General features: G+C 40.9%; 1 protein-coding gene across 2 annotated transcripts in view; it reads right to left on the bottom strand.

Moving 5' to 3' along the window:
- Positions 1-24,932, bottom strand: part of FILIP1 (filamin A interacting protein 1) — a 115,709-nt gene that overhangs the window by 49,243 nt on the left and 41,534 nt on the right. For both annotated transcript variants that reach the window (XM_082306326.1, XM_082306327.1), the window contains exon 2: positions 17,155-17,433. In XM_082306326.1, the coding sequence (XP_082162452.1) occupies positions 17,155-17,427 (273 nt within the window). In that variant the 5' untranslated portion in view covers positions 17,428-17,433. The remainder of the gene's footprint in view (positions 1-17,154; positions 17,434-24,932) is intronic.

Raw genomic sequence — 24,932 nt, 5'->3', positions numbered from 1 at the left:
GCTGAAACCTCGATTCATTTTGGTCCTGAGCACAGAAAGCTTCAGGCCCCACACACCCCATTCCTCAGGGACAGACACACCTCGGCCCCTAGGCTATTTGGGAGGTGAGGAGGATGAGTTCATTCTCTCCTGTTGAAGCTGTCAGGCTCCGGACGGCATAATTAAACATTGACAGGGCCAGGCAGAGCAAACAGAGACAACTCGGGCTTGGTGGTTTAACAATGTGACTTTGGAGAGCAAAGAGCTGAACTCCAGTCCCTGCAATGCTATTTAATACAGTAATAGCTGATGAAGGGATTGAACACTTTTCTTCCCAGCGAGTGCCCCAGCCCCTGTTCAGTTGTACACTGCCATGCATACTTTCCTTCCAGCCTGATTAGTCTTTAATCATTGACAATTAAAATGGAGCAACTTTAGCAGGAGGGAATGAGAGTCCCTGAAACAGCTTATAACTTGTCAGCTAAGAAAGGTTTCTGGAAGCTGTGGGTTTAGGTCCCCCGAGAGCCAGAGGGAGCTGAGCCAGAGGAGCAGGTGATGCTGAATGGAGGAACAAGCACCCCAAGCAGGAAAGAAGGTGCCCAAGCTCAGTTCAGACCTTTGAAGGAAACCCCTATTCATTGCTTCATCTTTAAAAGGAAGCAGTGACACACTTAGCTCCAGGGGACAAGGCAGGGCTGTCAGCCCTGAAAAGCCCTCGCTGCATGGGGAGGGTACTCAGCCTGGGGACAGGCTGGGTGGCACCATCCCCAGGGCGCAGGAAGCTCCCCGCTCACGTAACCCTTCTTGAGCACCCCACGCTCTGCAGACACTCGGGATCTGGATCGCGTTAGCGTGGCAAGGGGCCTTCTGCCTTTTCTGGGCTTGGCCAATGCTCCTATCGTTATCTTTTCAAGGGTATCGGCTAATTCACCAAGTACTCTGTTTCCATGGATTTATGATAACAGTTTGTGAAAAGCAAACTAACAAACAGACACTCAGGTTGCTAGGAAGCATTGGACCAAAAAAGGGCCCTCGTGCTAATAATAAACTGGAGAGAAATTTGCTTTCATTTGGTCAGCAACAAGCCCCAGCATAGGAAGATTCTGAAGTGCAGCTAACCTAGGTCAGAGAGGGGCCCGGGCGACATCCTAACTTCCCATCAGCCTCAGGATTTGCAAACTCCAGTTAGTCTCTCTGAAACTCCTTAGGATAAATGTAGAGAGAAGGAGCTGAAACAGCAGGCCTGTGTAACTCACGATTTCATGTTTCCTCCAAATGACTAATTTTCCACTGAAACAACTAGAAGAAAGCTTATGTGGAGATGTTCTCTTTCAATGTATAGTAAACAACTATCATTATACTAAACTGCAGGATACAGACCATTTTCAGAAAACAAGTCAGAATAATCTTGTAGAGGAACACTTGGGCTACTTCAACACATGCACCTGGAAAGAGGTACAAGAAGCTCAAAGCTAAGAAGAGGGAACCATACTGGCAAGCTGTTTCATTTCTACTAGTGGACATCTACTGTAGGTGCCTCCCTTGTCTCAAAGCACAATGCTGTTTAGCATAAATTATAAGCTAGGAGATAAACACAAGGAAGAGATTTCAAATTGGAAGTAAACTTGTATGTAAATCCCAGAGGAAAGTTGTTAGCTGTTTTGATAGAAGGAACATGGTGTTTGGCACAGGAAAGCCATCTCTCGAGTTCTTATTTTTGTTTTATTGACGCTCTGATGAGAGAGAGTATTCAAGCATGAGAAGACCACATATTGCAACAGCTTCTAACACAATGAAACTTATTTACGTAAGTTCAGAAGACTGCAATTAGTCAGAGAAGCTCTTTAGAGTCAAGATACAGAATTTAGAAAATACATACATTTACTTTTATTGCTTTTTCGTTACTTAAATTGTCCTACAGAAAACTCCAAGCTAACTTTCTATCTATACTTGTTCAGATTGTGGGTTCTTGAAAATAAATAGACTTTTCTGTTAATAAAGTGCCCCCAAGTACCTGATTCTCTAAACAGTAGGAGCAATGAAGACGATTTAATGAAAAGGCCACTTTTACCTCTTAGTAATACTCTCAAGGCAAGAAACACAGAAGGCCAGATATGTTGAGGGGTGTTTTTCTACACTCATTTTCTCCAGGAGCAAAGCCTGCTTAGAGACTCTCTGTCCACAAAACTTATAGAACCGTAGAAGAAGAAGGTTGGAAGAGACCTCAGAAGATCATCTGGTCCAACCGCTCATGAGAAGGGAAGCCTAGATGAGATCATCTAGCACCACGTTCAATCACATCTTGAAAACTTACAGTGATGGGAACTCTACCACATCCATGGGGAGGTTGTTCCAGTGATCGATGGTTCTCACTGTAAAAAATTTCTTTCGTATGTCGAGACAAAACCTCTCCCAGTTCAACTTGTACCCATTGCCCCTTATCTTCTCTGTGTGGCTTCTTGTGAAGAGAGAACCTCCATCTTCTTTGTAGCCACCCTTTAAGTACTGGAATACTGTGATGAGGTCCTCCCCCAGCCTTCTCTTCTCAGGAGAAAACACCTAACTCCTTCAGTCTTTCCTCACAGAACAGGTTCTCCAGCCCTTTGATCATCTTCATGGCCCTCCTCTGGACCTTCTCCAGCCTGTCTGCATCTTTGTTGAATTGTGGGGACCAGAACTGGACACAGTACTCAGTTAACTCCTTTGGCTGTCCCTGCTGATAGAGGAACTGCAAAATTGAACTGAATTTAAGCCTCATTTTATGCTTACTGGACCTGCCAAAATCTAAAGGCTGGTGACCTGAGATCTCAAGTGCATCCACAGAGGGGCTGAAGTGCCATGGAGCACTGCTGTCCCACACAGCTTCGCCTGCTCTCCTTTCTCTCCTCTCTACTATGCAGTGATTAGTGCCCTTACTTAAGATGTGGGGTCTGCCTTTCTACCTGGGAAATACGAAATCCCCAAGACAATGCTTCCCTCCCCTCACGAGTGCATGCTAGCCGCCCAGCTGGAAGGCTGATGTGAGGCCACTCTTTGCAGGGTTACCCTGAAATACTCCTTTTTTTTTGTCAGAATAAAAGAGAAGGGCTTTCTTTTGCTCACTGGCTTCAGCAGAGCAGGCGTCTGAGTTCCAAACCTTGCTTTACTATGTGCTTAGTAAAATATTTAAATGATATAGAAAGGATGTAAAGAGGTCCCTGCATAAAATTGAAACCATTTAGGAAACAATAGCATGTCTCTGCTGCTTGTAAAAGGGGACCGGCAGCCTAGCAACCAAATTCTTGGTCAACGGAAAGACTGTTACACAAGCTCGGCGTTCGGACGTGCTTCCTCCTCGTGCCCTGCCCTGCCAATTTACTACAGCCCTCTCTCCCCATTCCCACAGTCTTTGGCCTCTCCCATGAGACTGTTAACAAAACTCAGCACCCACTAAACGGGGAATTTTTGCCACAGCCCAGTTGTCACCTGGGTAATGGGACTGAGCTGATCAAACTCGTTTCATGTAAGGCATCTAGTAAATCGGGAAAAAATTTCGGTTGTATTCAAGATGGGCTGAATGGAGTCAAAGTAATCACTGTCAGCTGGGAGTAAAATCCAACTCAAGATACTTTGCCAGTACATCTTCTAAACTCTTCTCCTGAATTTCATTTGTAAGTAGCCTTCCCGCAAATTCACAGTATGCCTCTCTTGAAATCTGTTACCAGTAACTATTTCCTTCACAGCTCCATGTTTGGAGCCATCTGAAATACAACTACTTCAGACCATTATAAATATTTCAATAAAACGATGACAATCCTCTCAATTTCAAGTTTTGAAAATCTGGGAGGAGGAGTATTATTTACAGGGAATACACTTATGTAATATTTGGAAGATCTGATATTTCCAGCTTTTGACTATTTCTTTTCTAATTATCATGACACTTTGTTATTCCTGCATAAGTGAAAGCACCAAGTTATAGAGGTTTAATGTTTATGAAGTCATGTTTTTCTTGTCAGTGATTAATGGCAAGTAATAACTATCAAACCACAGTCAGGAACCTTTACTTCTACTCGTGTTGTTGTTACTCGCATTTCACACAGTTCAGGTTATTTATAGTGCAGCAGCTGCTCTGTACTGCATCAGAAACTAGATAAGGTCATAGGTTCTCCAAGTAATGTTGTGATCTTACCAGTGGCTGATTTCCTAAATTCCAGTAGACTTTACAAATGTTTCACCTAGCGCTAACAAACATCACAACCAAGGCATCCTTCTGAGGGAGATCAGGAGGATGTTCTCACACTGCTTTCTGTGCTATCCAGGACAAGCTCATGCTGTGTCACTGCCAGGGCAGGAATAGTCTTGCCTCTGAAAATCCCCATTAGAGACCTCAGAGAGTGAATATCGTGTGTTTGTTTAGTTTACTTTAATGAAGAAAGCATCTTCAGGCAGACGTACTTGAAAAACTGCATCTGCAAAACTTTCTTAACGCTAATCCACTAACCCATGTTTAAACTCAGTAACTTCCCTTCTTTTCTTACCTTAGGAGGAAATTCAAATAATTAAAAGGAAAGTACACTTTCTTCATTTTATGTCATGATACTATGAATATGAATAGAGAAAGTAATAAAAATTACCCCTGCCTACTGGAATGACACTTTTGTTAAAGGCCTGATTCTTCAAGCTATCCCTATGTAGGGATACAAGGACTGGGTAGCAATTTGTCTTCCAGGTCAGATGTACTTACTGTACAAAGCATGCTTTGAAGCTGGGAAGTTAGATGCCCTGCTGTATATTGCATCATACAAAGCTCCTTTTGGCAAAAAACTCAAGAAATATTTTTCTCTCCTATATCAGATATCTGAAGTAGCCTTGTTCATATCACTTAGTGATTCTAGGCATGCAAAATCCTGGCTATTGCCATGTATACATAGTTTTTCTTGCAAGGAAGACTCTATGTACAGCAAAATTTTTTTCTTGCCTTTCATCTTAGCTTAATTTCTCAATACTTGAAACTGTGGACTTCACTTGTACGAATTTCTTTTAACATTTCTGGACTCAGGTCTATGTATGTGATTTACTTTGGAGGTAAAGAGATGACTTCAGTGATGAAAAGTGACCATGGGTGTTTTTGTACAAAAGTTTAGTGAAATATATCCAGAAATGCAAGTGATCTCTCATGACTCTGGGGTTATGAAACAGAATTGTCCTCTCTTCACACCATGCAGAACTTTCTGGCCTTGTATGAAGCCTTTGGAGCTATACAGTGTATTTCATTTTGTTGTACGTTATCTTACAGTGATAACACAGAAAGTCCTTCTAAAATCAATACTGGAGGAGAGGCACATGATAGACCAGCTCATCCACTGCACAAACCCTCTGAACTGGCTCCAGAAGAATTACCTCAGAGATTAATTTGGCCTCTTATGTTTAAAAGAGTCCACGCTCAAGATTTCAGAGCTGGGGAGAAGCAGCACGGAGCAATGTATTACTTCTTACAGCAAGCTTCGAAACAGATCAAATGAGCACTAGAAGACATCTGTCTGTTATTTCCTGCCCACACAGCTTTGTTCTGCTTTATTGCCAGAGAGCTCCATGGATGATGTCACTTTTTTCTGAAGAAAACAGGCCACCAGAGCCTTTCACTGACATAATTAATTATCTGTAGTCTGGGCCACAGCCAGAAAATTCCCATGGCAAGGCCCCGAGAAGTATTAACTCCACACTGCTTGATGTTTTCAGAATTATTAGGGTCTGGGATATCCTGTCATGTCTTTTCACACTGAAAGAGCGCTTTGCTCGGTATTATCAAATCATGGGGCAGTTACAGCAGCATATAGAATTATGGTGTCATGATCCAGTCAGCATAGAAAGACCAATGCAAGGGGTCACTGTGAGTTATGTACATGAATCTTCATGTTGGGATATGGTTTACGTGCTTCAGCAATGCATCACAATGGCTAAACCCGCTGTTTTGGGTTTGCCATATCCAGTCATATAGTTTATGTCTCAGACAACATTAACCGTATAATAACATTTTGCACATGACCTGAAGCCCAGCAGGAAGCAGAGACCACAAATTTATCCAACTAGCCAGCAGGGAAAGGAAGGAACATCTGTTAAAACACCTTTTTGGACACCTGAACGGGAAGAATCATTAACAACAGCGCACGAATGACTGTATTTGCAGTTCAGGGCTGGTATGTGGCTGCGCGATGCAGTGTGCATCCTAACAAATGAGGTGATTAACAAAGCAACTTTAGGTCTTTTGTCTGACCAGCACTAGTCACCACAATGCTTGCAAAGGCAGAGGAGAGATCCCTGGTTCAGGTACTCCAAATCAGACATGAAAACCCAAATGACTAAGTCCCTATTCTCGTTTATTCATGCTAAGGAAATGATCTGCCGCTTTCCATATCCCAGGCGAATGGCCAATCACGAGCTACTATAGCAGTATAGGAAGTCATTAAAATTGCAGCACATTTCCCACACATCGAGGTGTTTTTATATTGCTGGAGTTGTGGGGTAAGTTTCCATGTTCCTTTTGTAACCACAACTTATTTTGTGATCAGTTAGCACCTCTTTAAGAAAAAAAAAAGATGGCTAATGAAAGGGTAATAACAGAAAAAGTATTTCTTTTCCTCTTTGTTGTGTTATCATCTGCCCCTTAGTCCTAAGTTAACCAGTCAGTCAAGACTCAAGAGATCTATGTTCTGTTCATGGACCTCTTTCTCGTGCTTCACACATAACATTAACCTCACCATGCTCCAATTTCCATTCCATAAAGGAAATAATACTTCCCAGGTATGCTGTGACATTTAATTCATATGTATATATAAGACCTAGGTACTAATGCTATGAATACCACAAAAAATATGGCACTCTGACATCAATATCATTCTTCTCCTTTTCATTTTTCCCCCACTCATTATACTCTTTGATTTCCTCCATGTTTATGTACTTCTCTACTATCATCCAATTTGTTGAAATCCATTGGAAACTAAAAAGTATCTTCATTAGACATGTAACTCAGGTTGTCTAAATTGTTCTTTGGAAGTGCTTCATTGACTGTATAAGGAACTGAAGCATCTGAAATTAGGTGCTCTGACCTGAACTTCAGGGAGGCACTTGAAACTGCTGGCGTAAGTACCCCCTCTCCAAGAGGAACAAACCTGCCCAGGGATTTTTTTTCTGCAGTGATCTAGCTGTCTTCTGGCAGGAATGAGCATGTGTGGAGCAGGACGGAGTGAGAGACAAGCTGGTGCCAGCGGGGCCATAGCCGTCAGGATGATGAAGTTCAGAGGAAATCCTTCTGCCTCCTCGCAGAGATGCAAGCATAACTCAGAGCAGGATACCAACAGACGTAAGTGTGTATACATGTGTAATAAACTGTATACACAACTTTCTCTTGTCCAAGCATTTTGCTGGCTTCAACAAGCTGTTTTTCAGTGCTCAGTGCTACACGGATGTGCATTCAAGTTACTGATGACTGATGAATGGGCAAGAACAGTAGGACTGCACTACAGTGAGCACTTACCAGCGTAGCCAATTATTTGAACAGAGGAGTTGTCAGAGGAAACGCGGGCAGTGGTGTGAACTCTTACAGTGAAGTAACTTAGAGAGGGCAGGCAAAGAAAGGCTCAGAGCGAGAGCTCCCAGCCATGCCCACGATGCCCTCACAGCCTCCTGCTGTCTCCGAAATCCCCCTGATTCTCCCCAGTGTCTGTCTTTCCCCTCGCCCTCCCCAAGCCCCACTTGGACATCCTCTCCCCTCTCCATCCTCCCATTGCATTCCCAGGAATGACTCTGAAGCCCTTCAAAATGCCATTTTGCCTGAACTGCCGATACTGCCTGAACCAATACTGGGGAAACAGGTTTCCATTATGAAGCTGACCGCATCAATACTTCTGTTTCTGACTTGTTTAAACTTGAAGGTGACAAATGTCTGGAAGTTACCACGCAACTGTACTTGGGTTAACCAGTTCCACTCATTTTGCTGGCATGGAAGAATTGATGCTAATTTTTTTGCAAAGAAAATCAATCATTTCCAGGATAAGAAAGACTTCACTTGCAAAATCCAAACCATTCCTGTCTTAGGAAAGGACTTCCCTTCATAGTGTCTCAGCAGTGCATCATTTTGGGTTCTGCATGTGCACAGCCCTCAGAAATAAGTCACTGAGCTCATTTTATTTTGGACATCATGCAAAATTCTACACTGAAGCCAGCAATTTTGTAAACATGTGGCAAGACACAGGATGTTCGGTAGGGCCAGCAGTTTTCTGTGTGAAAATGTTACATTTCTCTCATTTTAGTCAACCAATAGGTGGAGCCTTTAACCCTAGAAACAAGACACTTTCTCAGATACCCATGTTCTCACAATTATTATGTAAAGAATCATAGAACAGAATCATAGAACCGTTTAGGTTGGAAAAGACCTTTAAGATCATCAAGTCCAACCATTAACCTAGCACTGCCAAGGCCACCACTAAACCATGTCCTCAAGCACCACATCTACCCTTCTTTTAAATACCTCCAGGGATGGTGACTCAACCACTTCCCCAGGCAGCCTGTTCCAGTGCCTGACAACCCTTTCGGTGAAGAAATTTTTCCTAATATCCAACCTAAACCTCCCCTGGCACACCTTGAGGCCGTTTCCTCTTGTCCTATTGCTTGGTACTTGGGAGAAGAGACTGACACCCACACCAAGTACAGTTTGCATGTACTGCATGAATCACATGCATGTGAATGCTATAAAAGGTAAAAATACCTGTGCACATACTTTATAAATCCAAGCATTTCTACGTAATTCATAAAATTTTCATAGCATAAAATAGCTGTGATTCAGAACAGAAATTTTACAGATAAAACTGCATGAATGTCCCAGTCAAACTGTGCCTTTCTTGGGACCAACTGATTTCACCCCATGGGTTCAACACTCAGCTTGCTGTCAAGTTTTTTACCAATTTTGATCCCATCCAGTGTGATGTAGTCTCTTCACAGGGCTTCAACGCTGCCCTGCAGCTGTACATCACAAAGCACCCTTAACAGAAGGTGTTTAAAGGTGTTTTGAGGCCTGATGGCAGCACTTCTGTGGTGTGTGGGAGGGAGGGAGACTGAGGACGACCCCATGGCTTTGGTGGCCCAAGTCCAGCACTCACCAAAGGGCACATGTGAGCAGGCATGTGCCCTGCTGAAAGACATATTTGCTTTTATTAAAGCTCATTTTGAATGGAAAACAATGCAGTTTGCTCTCAAGAGCTTATCTGATCCTCAGCTGGAGAATAGGAGAAACAAACTTAATAAATACACAACTGGGGCTGCAAAGTTAATAAAAACAGACTCAGCTACAACTGCAATGTTAAATTAACTGGTGACTCAGAGTACTGGACAGCATTATGACACATAAGACATATGCTCATTGCAAGCTCTCCCAAGAATCCCAGACATTTTAAAGCCAGAGAGTCCATGCATCTAGCATTTATTGCAAAAGGGTTGGCCATGTCCTCTCCCACAGAGTGAGCCTTCTCTCAAGAAAATGAGAAAAGATACACGCTTTCTCATTACTGTTGCACTGAGTATAAAATTTCTATTAAGTAAATGAAAAAAAAAAGAATCAAATTACATCAGTTGATTAAATTTTTTTTAAAAAGATTGCAAAGGAGGATCAGTTAAAGACACTAATCCCAACGGGAACAAGACCAAAACTTAAAAGTTCACCGGGGGCAGTCCTTATTGTTCTGCTTTGGACAGAAGAGCAAGAATTTTTGAAAAAAAACCCCAAGCTGCTTGTACTCTCCCTTCCACTGTAGACAAGATGTTCAATGGATCAGAGACACCTGCCAATTATTTCTCTCTCTTCTGACCCTCCAAGCCTAAATAACGTGATAGATGTAGCTCTATCAAGTACAGCTCAGGCATTAACAGAGAAGGATGCTAAAATGTCTTTGTGAAAGAGGTTTTCAGCCTACAGCTGTCCAGTGACAGTGCCATTTTATTGAGGATAATTACTTTGAAAAACATATAATTCTAAAGCAATTTTATTACCAAAGAGATGGCTATCATCACTATGGTTGATAGTACCTCTGCCCTTAATTTCAGAGGGAGCAGGAAATTGCATGAATAGCACAATTTAACTATATTTCAGTATACTGTCTTATCTTTTTTTTTTTTTTTCTCTCATAGCACAGCAGGGTTCTATTTTAAAATTCATGATTCTGGGACTTGCTAGACAAGACCTGCTTACCTCCCATGGTATCTCCTGCACTTCACACAGCAATGATTGCAAGCTACAGAAAAAACATAGTATTCTGGACAGAATTAATCTCTGTTTATAAATTATTCAATGAAAATAGAAGAGAGCATTTGTGGTCTGAAGTCTATCCTAACTTAATATTTTTGTTCTGGAACAGCCTACTTCACCAGGAAAACACAAACAAACAAACAAGGGGTCAGTCAGAGGGGAGAGATTTTTTTAACTCATTGTACTGATATTCTTATGCCAGCCATTTTTAGGGATTTTTTTAGGCTCTCATTTTGCTACAGTGTGGATACCATCTTTCTCTTCATTGTCTTGCCTTTTCTATGTCCCCTTTCCATGTCTCTAGCTTGGCTCCTTTTATCACTGTTGTATTCTCCCTTTCCTTACACTCTTTTTCTTCTATTGCCCAACCTCTTTCCTCTCATTCCATTCTCCTTAAATCACCTCTCCCTCCTCACATTAACCCTATCTTCTCTTTTTCTCTGTAGCTCTGTACATGCCAAGGTTTTTCTCTTAGGAACTTGAATTTCATCTGTATGATATGCTCAGATAATCCTAAACTATTTCAATCCAATTAACAAGACTTCACAGTTATAAACACTTATGCAAATCTTCTCTACGTGCACTTTTCTCTGGCTTTACCTATTCTTTCCACTCAGGCTCCTCTTCAGCTTCTCAAACTGTGAGATATTGCTAATGACCATTTGAAAACCTCTTCTCTTCATTCTGTTATGTACTCTTTCCTCTGGTGCCAAGGCATTTTGTCCTAACTTTCTCTTCTGACTTTAATGTTACCTAAAAGAAACACATCCGGTTTCCACCCACCTATCTATCCCATATTCCTTGCTTGAGCTTTCAGGCAGCTCAATATTTAATAATATTAGTCCAAGAGTATCAAGAAAGGCACTGAAGAAAAAAATATAGGAGTTTGTACAGTGTTTTTAACTAAGCAATACCTAGGTGGCTATCACAATGTTGTTTCAACATCTCAGGAAATTCAAGTTCGAAACAAAAGCATTTCAAGGCATTACATGAAAGTTTACGCATTGCAGCAAGAGGAAAAAGTGACAGAGAGAAAAACGTCACAACTACAGCTACAGAGTCAAACTCTCTTTCTTGTATCAATCAGACTGAGAAGTGATGGGAAGGCCAAGTAAAGCCACATCAGCAGAGAAAGGGAAATATTAAACCCAATGTACAAGGCACCAGTGAGCTCTCCCCTACTGCACTGTGCGCAGTTCCAGCTGCAGGTTTTAAGATGAACCCAAGGTGTAACTGGCGCTGATCAAGGGGTGATGGAAGATGTAGAAAGTCTGTTTTGCTAGAGGAGACTAAAAGGACGTGGCAGGGCTAGCACAGCAAAACAAAGGCTCAGAGAATGTGAGACGGCCGTTCACAAACCCATCAGGCATTAAACAGTAGGAAGAGAGGTAGGCTTTTCAAAGCATGATTGGTGTATAACACAAATTTATAAAGGTTTCACTAGGCATAATTACAATTGCAACAGAAATTAAAAGAATAGATTTGCTAAACTTTAAAGCTTTTCAGTTCGGGAACTATTTTCCAACAGGAGTACTCAAGGTAAACAAACCACCTAGTCTTAAAACACAGCTTGATAAATTCATGACAAAGGTTGAATGAAGTGCTTGCCTAAAGAATTAGCAGCTGGGACTTGATTTACGGCAGATCTTCTAGAGTTTTATGTCCAGGATCCTCAGGAAAATTGGTCAGTGAATGCATCTGCAGTATGAGGATGAGGAAGTGACAAAAAGGTAGAATAGGGAAACAAGTCACAACTAGAGAAATAAAGGAGAAGAGAAGGAAAGCTGAAGAAAGAGGGAAAGTTAGATCTTGGGAAAGAGAACAGAACAGAATAATTATAGAATAGAATGTATTAATAAAATATGTAGCTATACAAAAAGGAAAGAAAGTAGAAAAATGGAAACAGTAAACAATTTTCCTTTCCCCCTTTACATTTAGAAAGTTTAGTTTTCTGATAGAAAGACAGATGGTAAAATACCAAAATACCTTTAAAAATGTCAGCACACAATAGGTAGTATATCACCTATACCCATGTGGGTACCTGTTGTTTGAGTTTGTTAAGAGAGAGGATTTCCCTCATGGCAGGATGTACAGCCACTGGTATCTAAGTGTTTCCCAAGGACTCTACCAGAGAGAACAAAACACACAGCCCTCACCCACCTCTGCTAACCCTTCCCTGATACACGCAGTTCAAGAAGAAAGTCTTGCAGCCCACCTGAAGGTGAGCTCCTCCTGGCTTTGTTGGATCAGAGAGCTCCTTCCCCCAACGATTACCCTATTCCAACCACCAGCAACCAGCCCCCCATACCTGCCCCACAACAACCCCTCCTGCAGCTGACAAAGCCACAGTGGCACAAATGCAATTAAACTACCAACACCAGTCTTAATCCTGGAATGATGTTTTCACTAGCAACCTCATCAGCGAAACCAAATCAAACTGGAGATGATGAGAAGTGTTGGCTTTAAGCTAGGACCAGAGATATACTGGAAGCACACCTTGCCATGGGGTGCATTGGCTGCTGCTCCCCAGGCAAGGGGAGACATCCTTCCCAGGGAGCTATCACTCTGACACCTTGTGTGAGGACTCAAATTAACCATTAAATTCAGTCTTAATAAATACAGATTAACGGAAAGGGCTTCTTTGACAGTGGAGTCATTTGGACTTGAAGGAGGGATGCTATGCAAATAGGTTTACCTCTGAATATCTGCTACACAGTGTTTCCCTTCAAAAGTCAGTCCAAACCCAGTGTTACATTAGACCATTTGGAAGTCTGAAGACTTCTCAGGAATTGTGGCTTGTGATTAATCTATATCTAACTTGTATTTTATACATACTGTTCTCCAAGACATCATGTTTCACATATTGCCCATCCACATCCTCAGGCCTGCAGCAGAAGAAATGTACAACTGATACCTTAACATGTATTTCATTTGCATCCCACGCTGTTGCCCAGCTCTGAGGAGGAAAGCTCTGCTCCTCCACAGTGCTAGGCCCTCAGGAAGCATTTCCCTCTGCCCTAAAGCGTACAAGGGACCTCAACAGGAATTGGTGGTTGAGCTGCAGGGGATGAATGCCCTTTCTGCACTGCAGAAACACAGTAAAACACAGGCTATAATAAAGGCCTCGAGTGGAAAAGTTGCTCCTATTTGAATTGGTATGAAATATAAGAAACTGTCTCCCAAGCTTAAATTGTCATCTGGCAATAGGCACAGACCCTGGCTAAGAAATTATTTTTCTTGAAAAATCCAATGATTTGTAGTGGGATGTTGTCTTCATAAACGAACTTTTATTATTGTGGGGTTTTTTTCCAAACACGCAATAGAAGAGCAAATGGTAAACATGTATGAATTCTGCTCCTCATTTCCTTTCAGGCCCCTAATCAGGAAATGTTGAAAATCGGTGTTGGTATTGCTGGAGATTAATCGCTGCTGCTCAGAAAGTGTACAGGGAATATATTCCTGCCAGGACGAATACATAGGCTGTTGGACAAAAATCTGTGAACCACAGACAGGATTGTATCATCATTGTAAAGATGCACGCTGCCTGTGTTGCTCCATAGTTAATAATATTCACATGTTGGTTTGACTGAAATCACTGTAACTACCGGGGAAATTAATACTGTGCCTTCATGGTCCGATTTATTCTACTGGTGTTTGAAGTTTTCTTTTCAAATCAGTTTTGCAGTATTTAAAAATTAGAGTTCTGTTTTTCAAATATAGGAAGAAATCCTTCAAGGATTTTTTGTCCCTGTGTATTCAATATATGTTTAAAGACCATGTAATCACTGCTTTTTTATATGAGCAATGAGATCTCACAAGAGAAAAGACACTCTACTGAGCTATAAGGCCTTTAAAATCAATTCCTGTCATCAGTTCATTTATTTCCCACTCTCCTTCAGAGAGGTTGCACTTAAGAGCTCTCCTGGTATGTATATTGGGATATGTCACCCCAGCTTCTGTATACTTTTTCTCCCCTTTTGTTTTCTTCAAAGTAAAGCCTAGGCTATGGTGACCTCAGTGGTTTATGAAAACCTTTCCTTCTCTATATTCGGTAAGTGCACAGGGCCCAGTCAGAAAATCTGACGACAGGCAAAGCCAAGTCTAGCTTGGCCCTAGAAGATACAGCATAGGCAAGCTACCTGAAGTCATTATAATTTAAAAAAAAAAAAAAAAAGGAAGACACAAACATCACTGGTAGGGCATGTCTCCACAGTTTACTGGCACATTCACCTTCAAAATGAAGAGCTGGGAGGTCAGGTCCCAAAGTAAGGACTCAAAAGGGATACCGGCAGCAACATGGCATGGGTCTATGTTTGCTATATTGTTAGATTGTGTGAATAGTGAACTAAGCACATGAAGCCTATGTATACATTATCAATTTACCCTGCTAACACTATGGTTGTCATGACCAAATTACTTCTCATGGCTGAGCTTGCTGTTTGCGGTTTACAAGGCAGTGTCACCCTACTCTGCTTTCGGTAGTGCAGATATAAGACCCGTCCTGCTCATGATTGCTGAGTAAATAGTCATGGTATTTTATCTCATTTTTTTCTTCAAAAAATATTGGATCTCCCTACAGGTATAGCCTGCTGTTATTCTCAAAACAAAATCTTCTTACATATGCCTATATAATGTTTGCTATGCCAGTATTGAAATGGCTTCAAAGTAAACGCACAGTCTGATTTTGTCAGTCGAACAAAATGCCAGCCAGCCACTAGAGATGTCCGAACAGATCTGAAAATGAAAAGCCACGAAATGACTCAGTGCATTAGGTCACTGTGACAGCCAGAAGGTAATACCAGAGTATGTACTTTGGCTGGAGTCTCCCTTGGCTCATCTTTGTTTGTAGTGTCAAAGCCAGGCTCTCATCTCAAGCCAAAGTGCTGTAGCTTGCCCACTTCAGTGACGGTTCAACCCAGGTACCAGGTGAATAACTAATTCAAACGGGTATTTTTTAAATGAAATTAAAAACTCCTATGGATTAAAAAGAATAATGATTCTCTTCCCTGCCTGGCAGTAAGGAGCTGAAGAACAGATGCACCCTACAGCTTCCAGTGTGGTTGTTCTCACAATCCTCTCATGATGCCGGGAAGTTTTAGCAGTGCCTAAACATGTCTATGGGGTCTGTACGTATGAATGTCCCTAAAAGTACTGTCCAGGGCAATGGGACTATCATCTTGGTGAGGATTTTCAGCCCATATTACAGTGCGGATAGCAGCTATCCCCACCATGCCTGTAGGGATAATGAGAACATGGGCAGTCCTTTAAAGGTTGTGTAACTCCCCAGCAAAGTCAAAAACTATGGTGAAGAGCCACATTTCCATGTATTGAACAGGAAAACTACTCAGAGGTAAGGATAAAGACCACATTTATTGCCACCCAGGAAACATTAGTGACTTTTTTCGCCTCCCCTTTCCAGACCACAAAGGTGACTTTAGGATAAATCTTTCTGAACAACATGAGCATGATACATTTCTAATGAGGTTTGGCTCTATTCACCACTGAAGCTCCATGCTAGCTCCACCTTTTAGAAAATGACATATACAAGTTTTTGTATACAGTAAAATGAAGCACTACAAATATGGATACTGTTCTGTAATGATAAAAGTTTTTTTTCCTCTGCAAAACTGCTTTCAACAGATTTTCTTGCTTATTTCTCCAGTTTTTCACTGCAAAATGACTGTTCTCTGTCTTTGTGACAAAATTACTTACTTCGAATGCATATTTCCTGAAACTTGAAAGTACTTTCTAATAAACTGAAGGTGAATTATGTACGGGAAGAGTGATACTTAATAAGATGAAATCTCAGCGTTGTGGTAATGATGCAACTCAGGTGACTCATATACCAAAGAAGTTAACCAATCAATCACTTCCAAAACAATTGCTTCTCTTAATCAGATAAGATGCTAACAAGTCCAAAATTAAAGTAAAAATGTTATGAATGTGGGTTTCAGGGAAAAAGTAAAGCCTTATATGAAATGCTAAATAATGATGGTTAACTAGAATAAAGCGATTGAGACGTAAAATGTTTTCACACAGGCTGGGCAGGTTTTTTTCTGCTTGTCCATGGATTCAGTGAAAAATACCATTAAAATGCAAACAAAAGAATGTATACATTTGGTAAGCAGTTCTACCACAAAAGGGGATAAGTTTTGAAAAGTCACAAGTCTTCATATTGACTTTTTGAAATACCATGTTTCAGCTCTTTATTTTGAAATCACATTTTCCCTGACGGCTGAGGCTCCTGAGAGCTCAGTGATTTATTAGCAATTAAGAGAATCCTCAAAACTGGATGGAAATTTGGGGGATGTGAGTTAAGCTCAAAATCAGGCTGCCTGCCATCAAGGACTTACTACTGGGCTGAATAAGCATGCAAATCAGGACAACTGAGAAAAATTTCAAGCAAGCCCTATTCCAAGAAATAAACTAATGGGCTTTGCAAGGCAGGGAATGTGCAGAGTGCTGGAGGCCAGGTGGGACAGAAGGTCCAGGGGCCATCTTAAGTCCTTTTTTCAGTACTACTGATTTGCAGATTTGTCCCTAGAATATTTGCATTAAAGATTATAATTACACTCACTGTATTTGCTTGCCTTTTTCTGAACTGATTCCCCTGTGGTTGTTTTCTGCCTCTTTTTAAGTGTTCAAGACCTTCAGATTCCGCTTCCTTCATCAGTTCTGACAGGTGTTTATAATTTCTCTTGCTTTGGTAGCTGCAGATAGAGATGGTAAATAAAGCAGTACTTAAAACTACGACTATCCTGTTAAACACCAACTACCACTGCTCTCTCCTTATGGTCCTTTGCCTTAAATTTGCATGTCAGTTGAGCCCTGTGCATCTTGGACAACCTAAAAATAAATAGATATATAGAAAATATAGCAAAAAAAGATGTTTAATTTACCTGCAGTTCTCCTTCCATTATACTGAGGAGTTTTATCAAGTCCTCTTTAGAAAGCTCTATGGACTTCTTGTTCTTTCGTTCAGTAGGTCCAGGTGATTTTGAGTGCCGTTTGACAGTGGCTGAAACCATGACCTCATCTTCCTTCCGATGAGGTTTGTTCTTTTTCTTGGCATCCTCCTGAAGTTTTTCATTCTCTGCATGGCTGATGACAGGCTTGGAACTGGAGAAGTGCCCGTTAGACGAGCTTTCTCCACCTTGGTTTCGGGATCTCATCCCTACCTAGAAAGAAACAAACATAAAGATGCATTTATAAACAAAATTACTTACAAAAAGCCACAGTGGAAATACTGCCTTTCGGAAGAGTAACAGTCTTCTAAAAACTGAAAAATACTGTCATGCTCAAGAGACTGCAGTAGAAAGCTCAACCATTTCAACAACTCTGTGTGTGGCAAACAGTGAATCCAGGACATTCATTATAAATTTAACAGAGTCCTAAATTAAGGGCAACCATCTTTTTCAGTATGCGAAGATGCTGATATGAGTTTAAATGTACGGAGCTTAAAAGTGATGCAGGAAAACGATAAAGAACATTTTCCAATGTTCCCTTTCCTTCAGTCAACATTTTGATCATTCACAATTCATCACTACAAAACAAAACAGGTTGTTAAGTAGATCTTATTTTAATAAGAGGTTTACTTGAGAGACAGGTATGCAATTAGATTTTAGAAAAGCATATTCCTTGAGTATAAATTCTCTATGAGAGTGGAGTGACAATGCATGACAAACAAAGGTCACTCTATAGTTTCCTGAGTGAGGCAATGGTTTTATTCCAGGTAACAAAGAAAAATAGGGAATGCAGACTAAATCAGGTGGTAAACTCCATCTTAAGCTAAATACCACATGAGACTATATTAGACAGTAAGTGCCATAAGGGAAAGTTGAAAACAAGTTTGACAAAAGAGCACAGAGAGCATGAAACCACTAAGAGGTAAATGGGCAAGATTGATGCAGTCCTTCCAGAAGATTCAGGGCTTCTCCAAAATGTCAGGTCATGGTTATTGAATGCTCACATCTCTACCCTCTTAAGAACCTACACTGCACTCTTAGACTATGTCTATCCTAGGAAATTAAATGGTGACAGCAAATGTTCCTCAGCTCTGGCACTTGACCTACTGTATTGCTAAATTTTAGCACACTCCTTGGCATGCTTCTGGTCCAGGCAAACTACCACTCTCCCAACCAGTTCCAGTTCCTGGGCACAATTCAGGAATTAACCCAGGCCAGGTCCAGATGCAGCCACCCTGTTCCGGAAGAGAAGAGAGTTTAGTAGTATGAGCATGGCTGGGTTGTGCTATTTGACTCCAGGGACAGAATGGAGGCCCTGGGACTGCTTAGTTTACAAGTAACATAGCCTTGCTGTCACACAAAACATAGCTGTGAAAATCATCCTTCCTGTGTATCATCCTCATCAAACAACAGTCTTCTCTGATTCCCTCTGCTGAATGTCATTCAGCAATATCAAATTAAACCACTTGCCCTTATCTTCAAATCTTTTCACAGTTCTTCTCTTTCTTACCCATCATCCCTTTTCAAGTTGTCATCCACACAACACATTCAACTAAAATTAGCTTAGTCTGCCTCTCTGTTGTGTTCTCTTATGAGCATCTCTCTCCTTTCTTCCCCCTTGACCCTGCAGATTGGCCAGGGAGGTTGCTAGCCCTTAAAATCCCATTTACCCTGTAAGGTCTGATCCTGTGTCACTAACAATGGCACAGAAAACAAGATGGGTTTTATACACATCAGTGTGTATTTGATTTCTTATCTTTATTAAACAAATGTGCATAGGATACTCTGACATGTTTATATATGGACCCATATTGCTATCCTGCCACCTTGCTATCCTGTCACCTTCCTACGTTATGTAGAAGTAGGTCTTCGTAATTTTTTTCAGTGTTTAACTGTAGAAGACCTTGGTTGTTATTTGTAATCAAGATATTTGTCATACACAATACAAAGGCAATAGTGAATTTAGGCTTGGTTCAGGGCCAAACTCAGATGTAAAAAGTAAGTTGGTCTCCTAAAAATTAGATATTCTTCATCCTACTTGAAATTGCTTGTGTAACAGACAAGGGAAACCATCAGGACTTTATGTTGCCTTACTCCAATTTACTTTTGTATATGGTCATAGTTTCTGGTACCTTAATTTTTTACTTAAATCCAGTTTACCCAAGATAGTCTAAGAATCCTAGAAAGCAAGATCTGCACTGAGAAATATCTTGCTTTAGATCAACTACAGTTTGAACAGACTGAAGAAAGGTCTGTATGTCTGAAACTTGCCCAGTTTTTATATCAATAGATCTAATGAATAGTATTCCACTGCTTCCAAATCTTTCCTCTCACTTAAATTCATCTCTGGATTTAGTTTGCAGCTTGTTCATTAGTCAAACAGATGCTTCTCAACATTGTTAACATCACACACTTTTCTGATAAGGATCTTAGAGCAGCGGTTCACTAGTGATAGGGCAAAACCTAAAATACATTGACTAATCAGCTTGGCTAATGTTATACTGGGCCTGCTATGGCTTTCTACTGACTTGACTCAGGCCAGTGTTATAAATCTCTTGCTCACATTAGCCTTGCATTTTGGTAGTTTCACACTCAGCAGTAAGATTGTCTTTTTATTATCATTGGTAACTCATGTCTTAACTTCATTAATTCAGTGGAATTCATCCAGCAGTGTAAATGGGGAGAGAATTAGACCCAATGTTTTTGAGTGAGAGAGTTTCACGATGACATTCCTTGCATTGTAGGTCTGCTCCTATCCAAACAGTATGTGATACAGGTATACAATGGCCTTTAACTTCCTGAATTCTTATGCAGTGTGTTTTTCATCAGACAGTTTGGATTAAACACATGAATTATACTTTCTAAAAACAGATCTCCATTATAGGCATGAACAATACCTGAGAACCTCAGGAAATCTTTTAGGTCTCAGGTTTGTAATGGAAAAATAAACATTGTACTATGTTTCCTCTCAGATAGGGCTTTTCAATTTGTTTAACTTTAATGGGTTTTAAACTTTCCAACCATGCTTCCTCTCAGGAGAGAGCACTTGGGATTCAATCTGTCTCTATTTTCTGAGTGTTTCCTTCTGAGTCCCTGTGGGTCACAGCCTCCAGCCACTTTCATCTCTAAAACAAACCTATTTTCCATGGGTTACAGTGAATGGCTTCATGGCTCTAGAACATCCTACATGTTTTAAGAACAAATATTGCAAGTCTGTCTTACATATGTTTTCCAGTGGAAAACAGATTATTACATTACAGTGTATTCTGCTTAGTAACATGCTGCGTTAGTGATTTCTCCATAGTAAGATGACTCAACTGTTAGACCTGAAGGTGCACGATTAATTTTAAATTTAACTCATGACTAGTTGAGCCACATCATCCACCTCAACCATTGCATAATCAAACAGATGCACTTAGCTGGATATGTTAGACTTCACCAACGGTGGTGTGTCGCCCTGTCACGTCATAACTCAAGACAGCCACTTTGATCCATCTGTCCCTCTGGGAGCTGAGATAACAATTCATGAAGCCATGTAAAGACTGAGTAGTTGACTATAGGTTTATAAGCATGCTAACAGAGAAATAAGGAGTGCATATTTAAAGTGTGCTTTTACTTGGTGTAAATCAATATAGGTCCACAAAGGACAGATACAAATTTATCTTTTTTTTAAATTCATTAATACAGCAGCAGAGCAGCTTAACCAATTGATCTGGAGTTTTGTATCAACTAGCTAATTAGAATATGATTGTCACTGAAGGAAGTCAAACTTGGCCTTTTTAAAAATTTCTTTAGCACTTGTAGATTTATTTTGCAGCAAGTCTTACATCACAGTAAGTGTGGCAGACGGTCTGTCACTCTTGGGGACATTGCCCCTAACAGCATTTCTTTGTGTGAAAGCCTGCCAAAATCAGTGTAACACTAATACCTACGCTGTCTTCAGTTACGATGTTGATGATACTTTTCCAGCATGTTACCCAAATGCAAAGGTGTTGTGTGCTGAAGCCAGAGATGCAGGTGAACTCAAGCTTAAATGGTGACAGAAAGGGCCAAAGTTTTGATATTCGCACAGTAATTTCCAAGGAGTTGAAGGGCCAAAATCAGCGGCATGATCCAGCTGTTGTGCAGTGCTCTAGGAATACAAAGCAGCTGTAAGGATGACTGAATCTTAATTAGAGCAGCGTGAAGTAGCCAGAACATACCAGTGATCTTGGCTGAAATACTGTGCTGGAAAGGAGTGCCTAGTATTATCATTTTGGACATCCATCTGTATTTCTGATGGCATCATGATAAAGAAGAAAAGTTTCTGACCAGTTGCACAACATTATTTTGGTATGCAAATACCAAAATCCCCAAACTTTGCCTATCTATCTGTTGTTTCACCAGGGTTCCAAAATCGATTCTGGGGGCACTGCTAGTCTAACACTGTTAGCAAATGTCCTCCTGCTGTCCGCCCTGATCACGTCTCTGTATCTTACAGCATTCCTGATCTGCTGAAGGGATTGTATTCCCTGAAGAAATAGCTGGTACGATTTATAATGACTTTAGCATTTAATATTTAACTCTACTGTTTTTTTTCCATCCCTCATCATATTGCATATTAAGCTGGAAACCTTTCCTAACAGTCTCCAGTCAAACAAGAAGTCTTTATATGATCAGTCACCTTGATTTCGACATTTATTGGCTACTCTTTTCAATATGTGCTCACAGCATTGGTACTTGGCATGGGAACTCTTCAGCCTCTCCTCTGTTTCAATCGTCTGTTAAGCTTTAAGCACAAAGGACAAAGCTAGGGTTATTTACTTGAGGCTGTGTTGTTGTTCTAGGCATGGGTCCTTTGGTTTTCACAAGTTAGCAGTCCACACAAGATTTTATGAAATAACCTGACATCCTACGCAGGAATTTGCTGAGTAGGATGTCAGGAGAGGACAGGCTGCATGCTGTTCCAAACCTTTTCCCCGTCGACAGCAATTTGTTCTCCCTATAGCTCTTGAAATGACAGGTTAGATTAGGCTCTGTTACTAGTGCTATTAGAATCAGATAACGCAAAAAGGTTCTTTGAACTTAACTTGTGGTCCCTTCTGCTAATTGGACATGCTGATTTTGGCTCTGTAGTGCATTCCTTTAAAATAATAACAATAACAATAACAATAACAATAACAATAACAATAACAATAACAATAACAATAACAATAACAATAACATAACAATAACAGTAACAGTAACAATAACAACAATGTTATAATAAAAATTGATTTACAGCCATGATATGGTTGTTGCCTTTGGCTGTAAATTTGTAGTCTGGAGTTCAGTTGCAGATGTAACTGATTAAGTTATCACATGAAAGCGCTGGTTTTCTGACAGGCTAACAATATATTGTAGGATCAGTGCAAAATTGAGTTATTAGTGAGCCAAAACTGGAATTGTTTCTCAGCTGTGGCTTTGGAAACTGTATGATGGGGAACTGTATCTTTCAGAGGTCCCGCTGCGCAGGTACCGCCCGGTACACAGGGGAGATGATTGCTGAGAACTCAGGCACTGAGCAAGCCAAATCTCTGCCCGGTGATTACCGATCAATGTATAGCACCAGGAGTGAAAAACAATTTAAATATACTCAAAATGGAGACCAAATGACAGAAAACCTCCATCAGATCTGAAATACCCCATAAATGAGGAGGAGAGCTGGAAAATGTTTTAAATAGTATCAATCTGTATCTGCAAGTAGTAGATATGAAGAAAAAAACACCAAACAAAAATACAAAGAAAGGAGACACCTTCTCAGAAGTTAGGAAGAGAGGAAGATAGGGACACCAAATTGACCTTGTTGGCTTAGAAGTCCTCAGCAAGGACCACCCCAGATGGGGACAGCTGGCTTTAGCCCCAAGGGATCTGGATAGCCAGAACTAAGGCTACACGGCCTCAGTGGTGTGGCTTTCACAGGACAAACAAGTAGAGATGTGACTGTTCACACCACCTCAGAGATTGATTAAAATTATTCGTTTTATTATTAGTTATTCCAGGCTGTTTTCCTGGACTCTGCAAATGTTCATTATTATTGTTTTGTCTGACTTGAAGAAATAAAAAGGAATCACGCTACCGAGAGGTTGTCATAGGACCAGGTAGGAACTGATGGCTGCATTGTGTAGAGGTGCATGCTGAGCAATGCTGCCCAGTTGGACTTGGATGCTGCATGAAGCAGACACATGTCAGACTCTGGACTGTGCGATAGCTGAAGAACACCGTGCCAAGGGAACGCAGACCTCATTCTTGGTTTTGCTTTTGCAGATGACTCCAGTGTTTGTTTCAGTCATGCTGGTCAGAGGAGAGTGCTAAACCAAATGACTAATACAATGAAGAACGGAAAAAATATCTACTCTTAGCAATTCTGGAGTTTCCTGAACTTCTAAACGTTCACGCCTAGAGCACTAATCCATTGTGCTCTCTAACCCTCCCCCAGTTTCTTGCCCTCAGATGCATCATGACTTATCTGCAAGAGCAAACAAGAAAAGCTCTTTGTTCCTTCTGACATTATTATACATTACTTGTGTGCTTTTGTGAGAGCATGTGTTAGCTGCTTGCCCTTGTTGTTAGAGTATTGGCATGGAGGTATGGATACTTTATGAATCAGGACAATTCTCTACTCAGTAAACAGCTTGAGTAACCAACCACAGGGCTGTAATTCTTATACAGACTGGGAGAGGACTTGTGGCTAGTCTAGCTACATAACACCCCTACTGCCTTCATCCTTTCACTTGGTCTGCTTGCTGCACTGGAAAAGCATTTGTCATACAGGTGTTAGGAGGAGCAACGCCCAAGCACACGTGCTGAGCCTCACGCACTGAAGAAGAAATATTCATGTCATCCTGTTGACGCTACCTCCATAGCGGGGTTTGCACCACCTGCATTGGGAGTGCTGCTCTGTGGGCTCCTTACCACCCTGTAAGTCCTTCGCCAGATGCAGCAGATTGGGCTGGTCCCTGGGCTGCACCCACTGCCTGCGCTTGAGTGAGGGGGAGAGGCTTTGGCATTGCTCAGAGGAGCCTTCACAGGGAGGAGATATTTCCCCGTGGCAGACGGATGTCACGGTGTTTCCCTCATTTTGTCATATCATACATGGAGGCTCATTGGTGGAAGAAACTTGAGTCTTCTTAATTACAAGAAAGAAGCAGAATTTGTCCCTGTTAATGGTATCTGACAAAAATGCAGTGACTGTTTTAGATGCAGGACACAGATTATTTTCTTCTATCAAGTCATCGCTATTTCATTATTCTCTAATATATTTTGGTGAAGAGAAATTTTCTTTTTATGCTGCTTGCAAATAGTGTAGAAAAGTAGCAAAGTTATAGCAGACACTCTTGTTGAGGTACAGCATGAGAATGAGCAAAGCCTTTTTGCTTTATCAAAGATCTATTTTATAGCTTCTAAAATTGATTATTATAACAGTGGAGCATAGTAGCACATGGATTATATTCACCAAGGATTATGTCAACAATAGTTCCTTTGCTTAAAAAAAGAAATGAGAGGAATAAGCATAAATGTATTCTCAAGAAGAAAAGAAAAAGATTTCTGAAAATTCCATATCCAGGTGCCATTCTGAATGGGTATAATCTGTGTGAAAGCAGAAAAGGATTTCACAAAACTAAAAGAGGAAACACAGTCATCACTAAGGCAGATTTATACCACTTTAACACCGTTTTCTTAATTCCAAGATA

This window comes from Platalea leucorodia, assembly GCF_965183815.1.
Source record: "Platalea leucorodia genome assembly, chromosome: 3".
NCBI classification, from domain to species: Eukaryota; Metazoa; Chordata; class Aves; order Pelecaniformes; family Threskiornithidae; genus Platalea; species Platalea leucorodia.
Note: the sequence above shows the minus strand (reverse complement) of the source record. Positions and strands in the feature narration are given on the sequence as shown.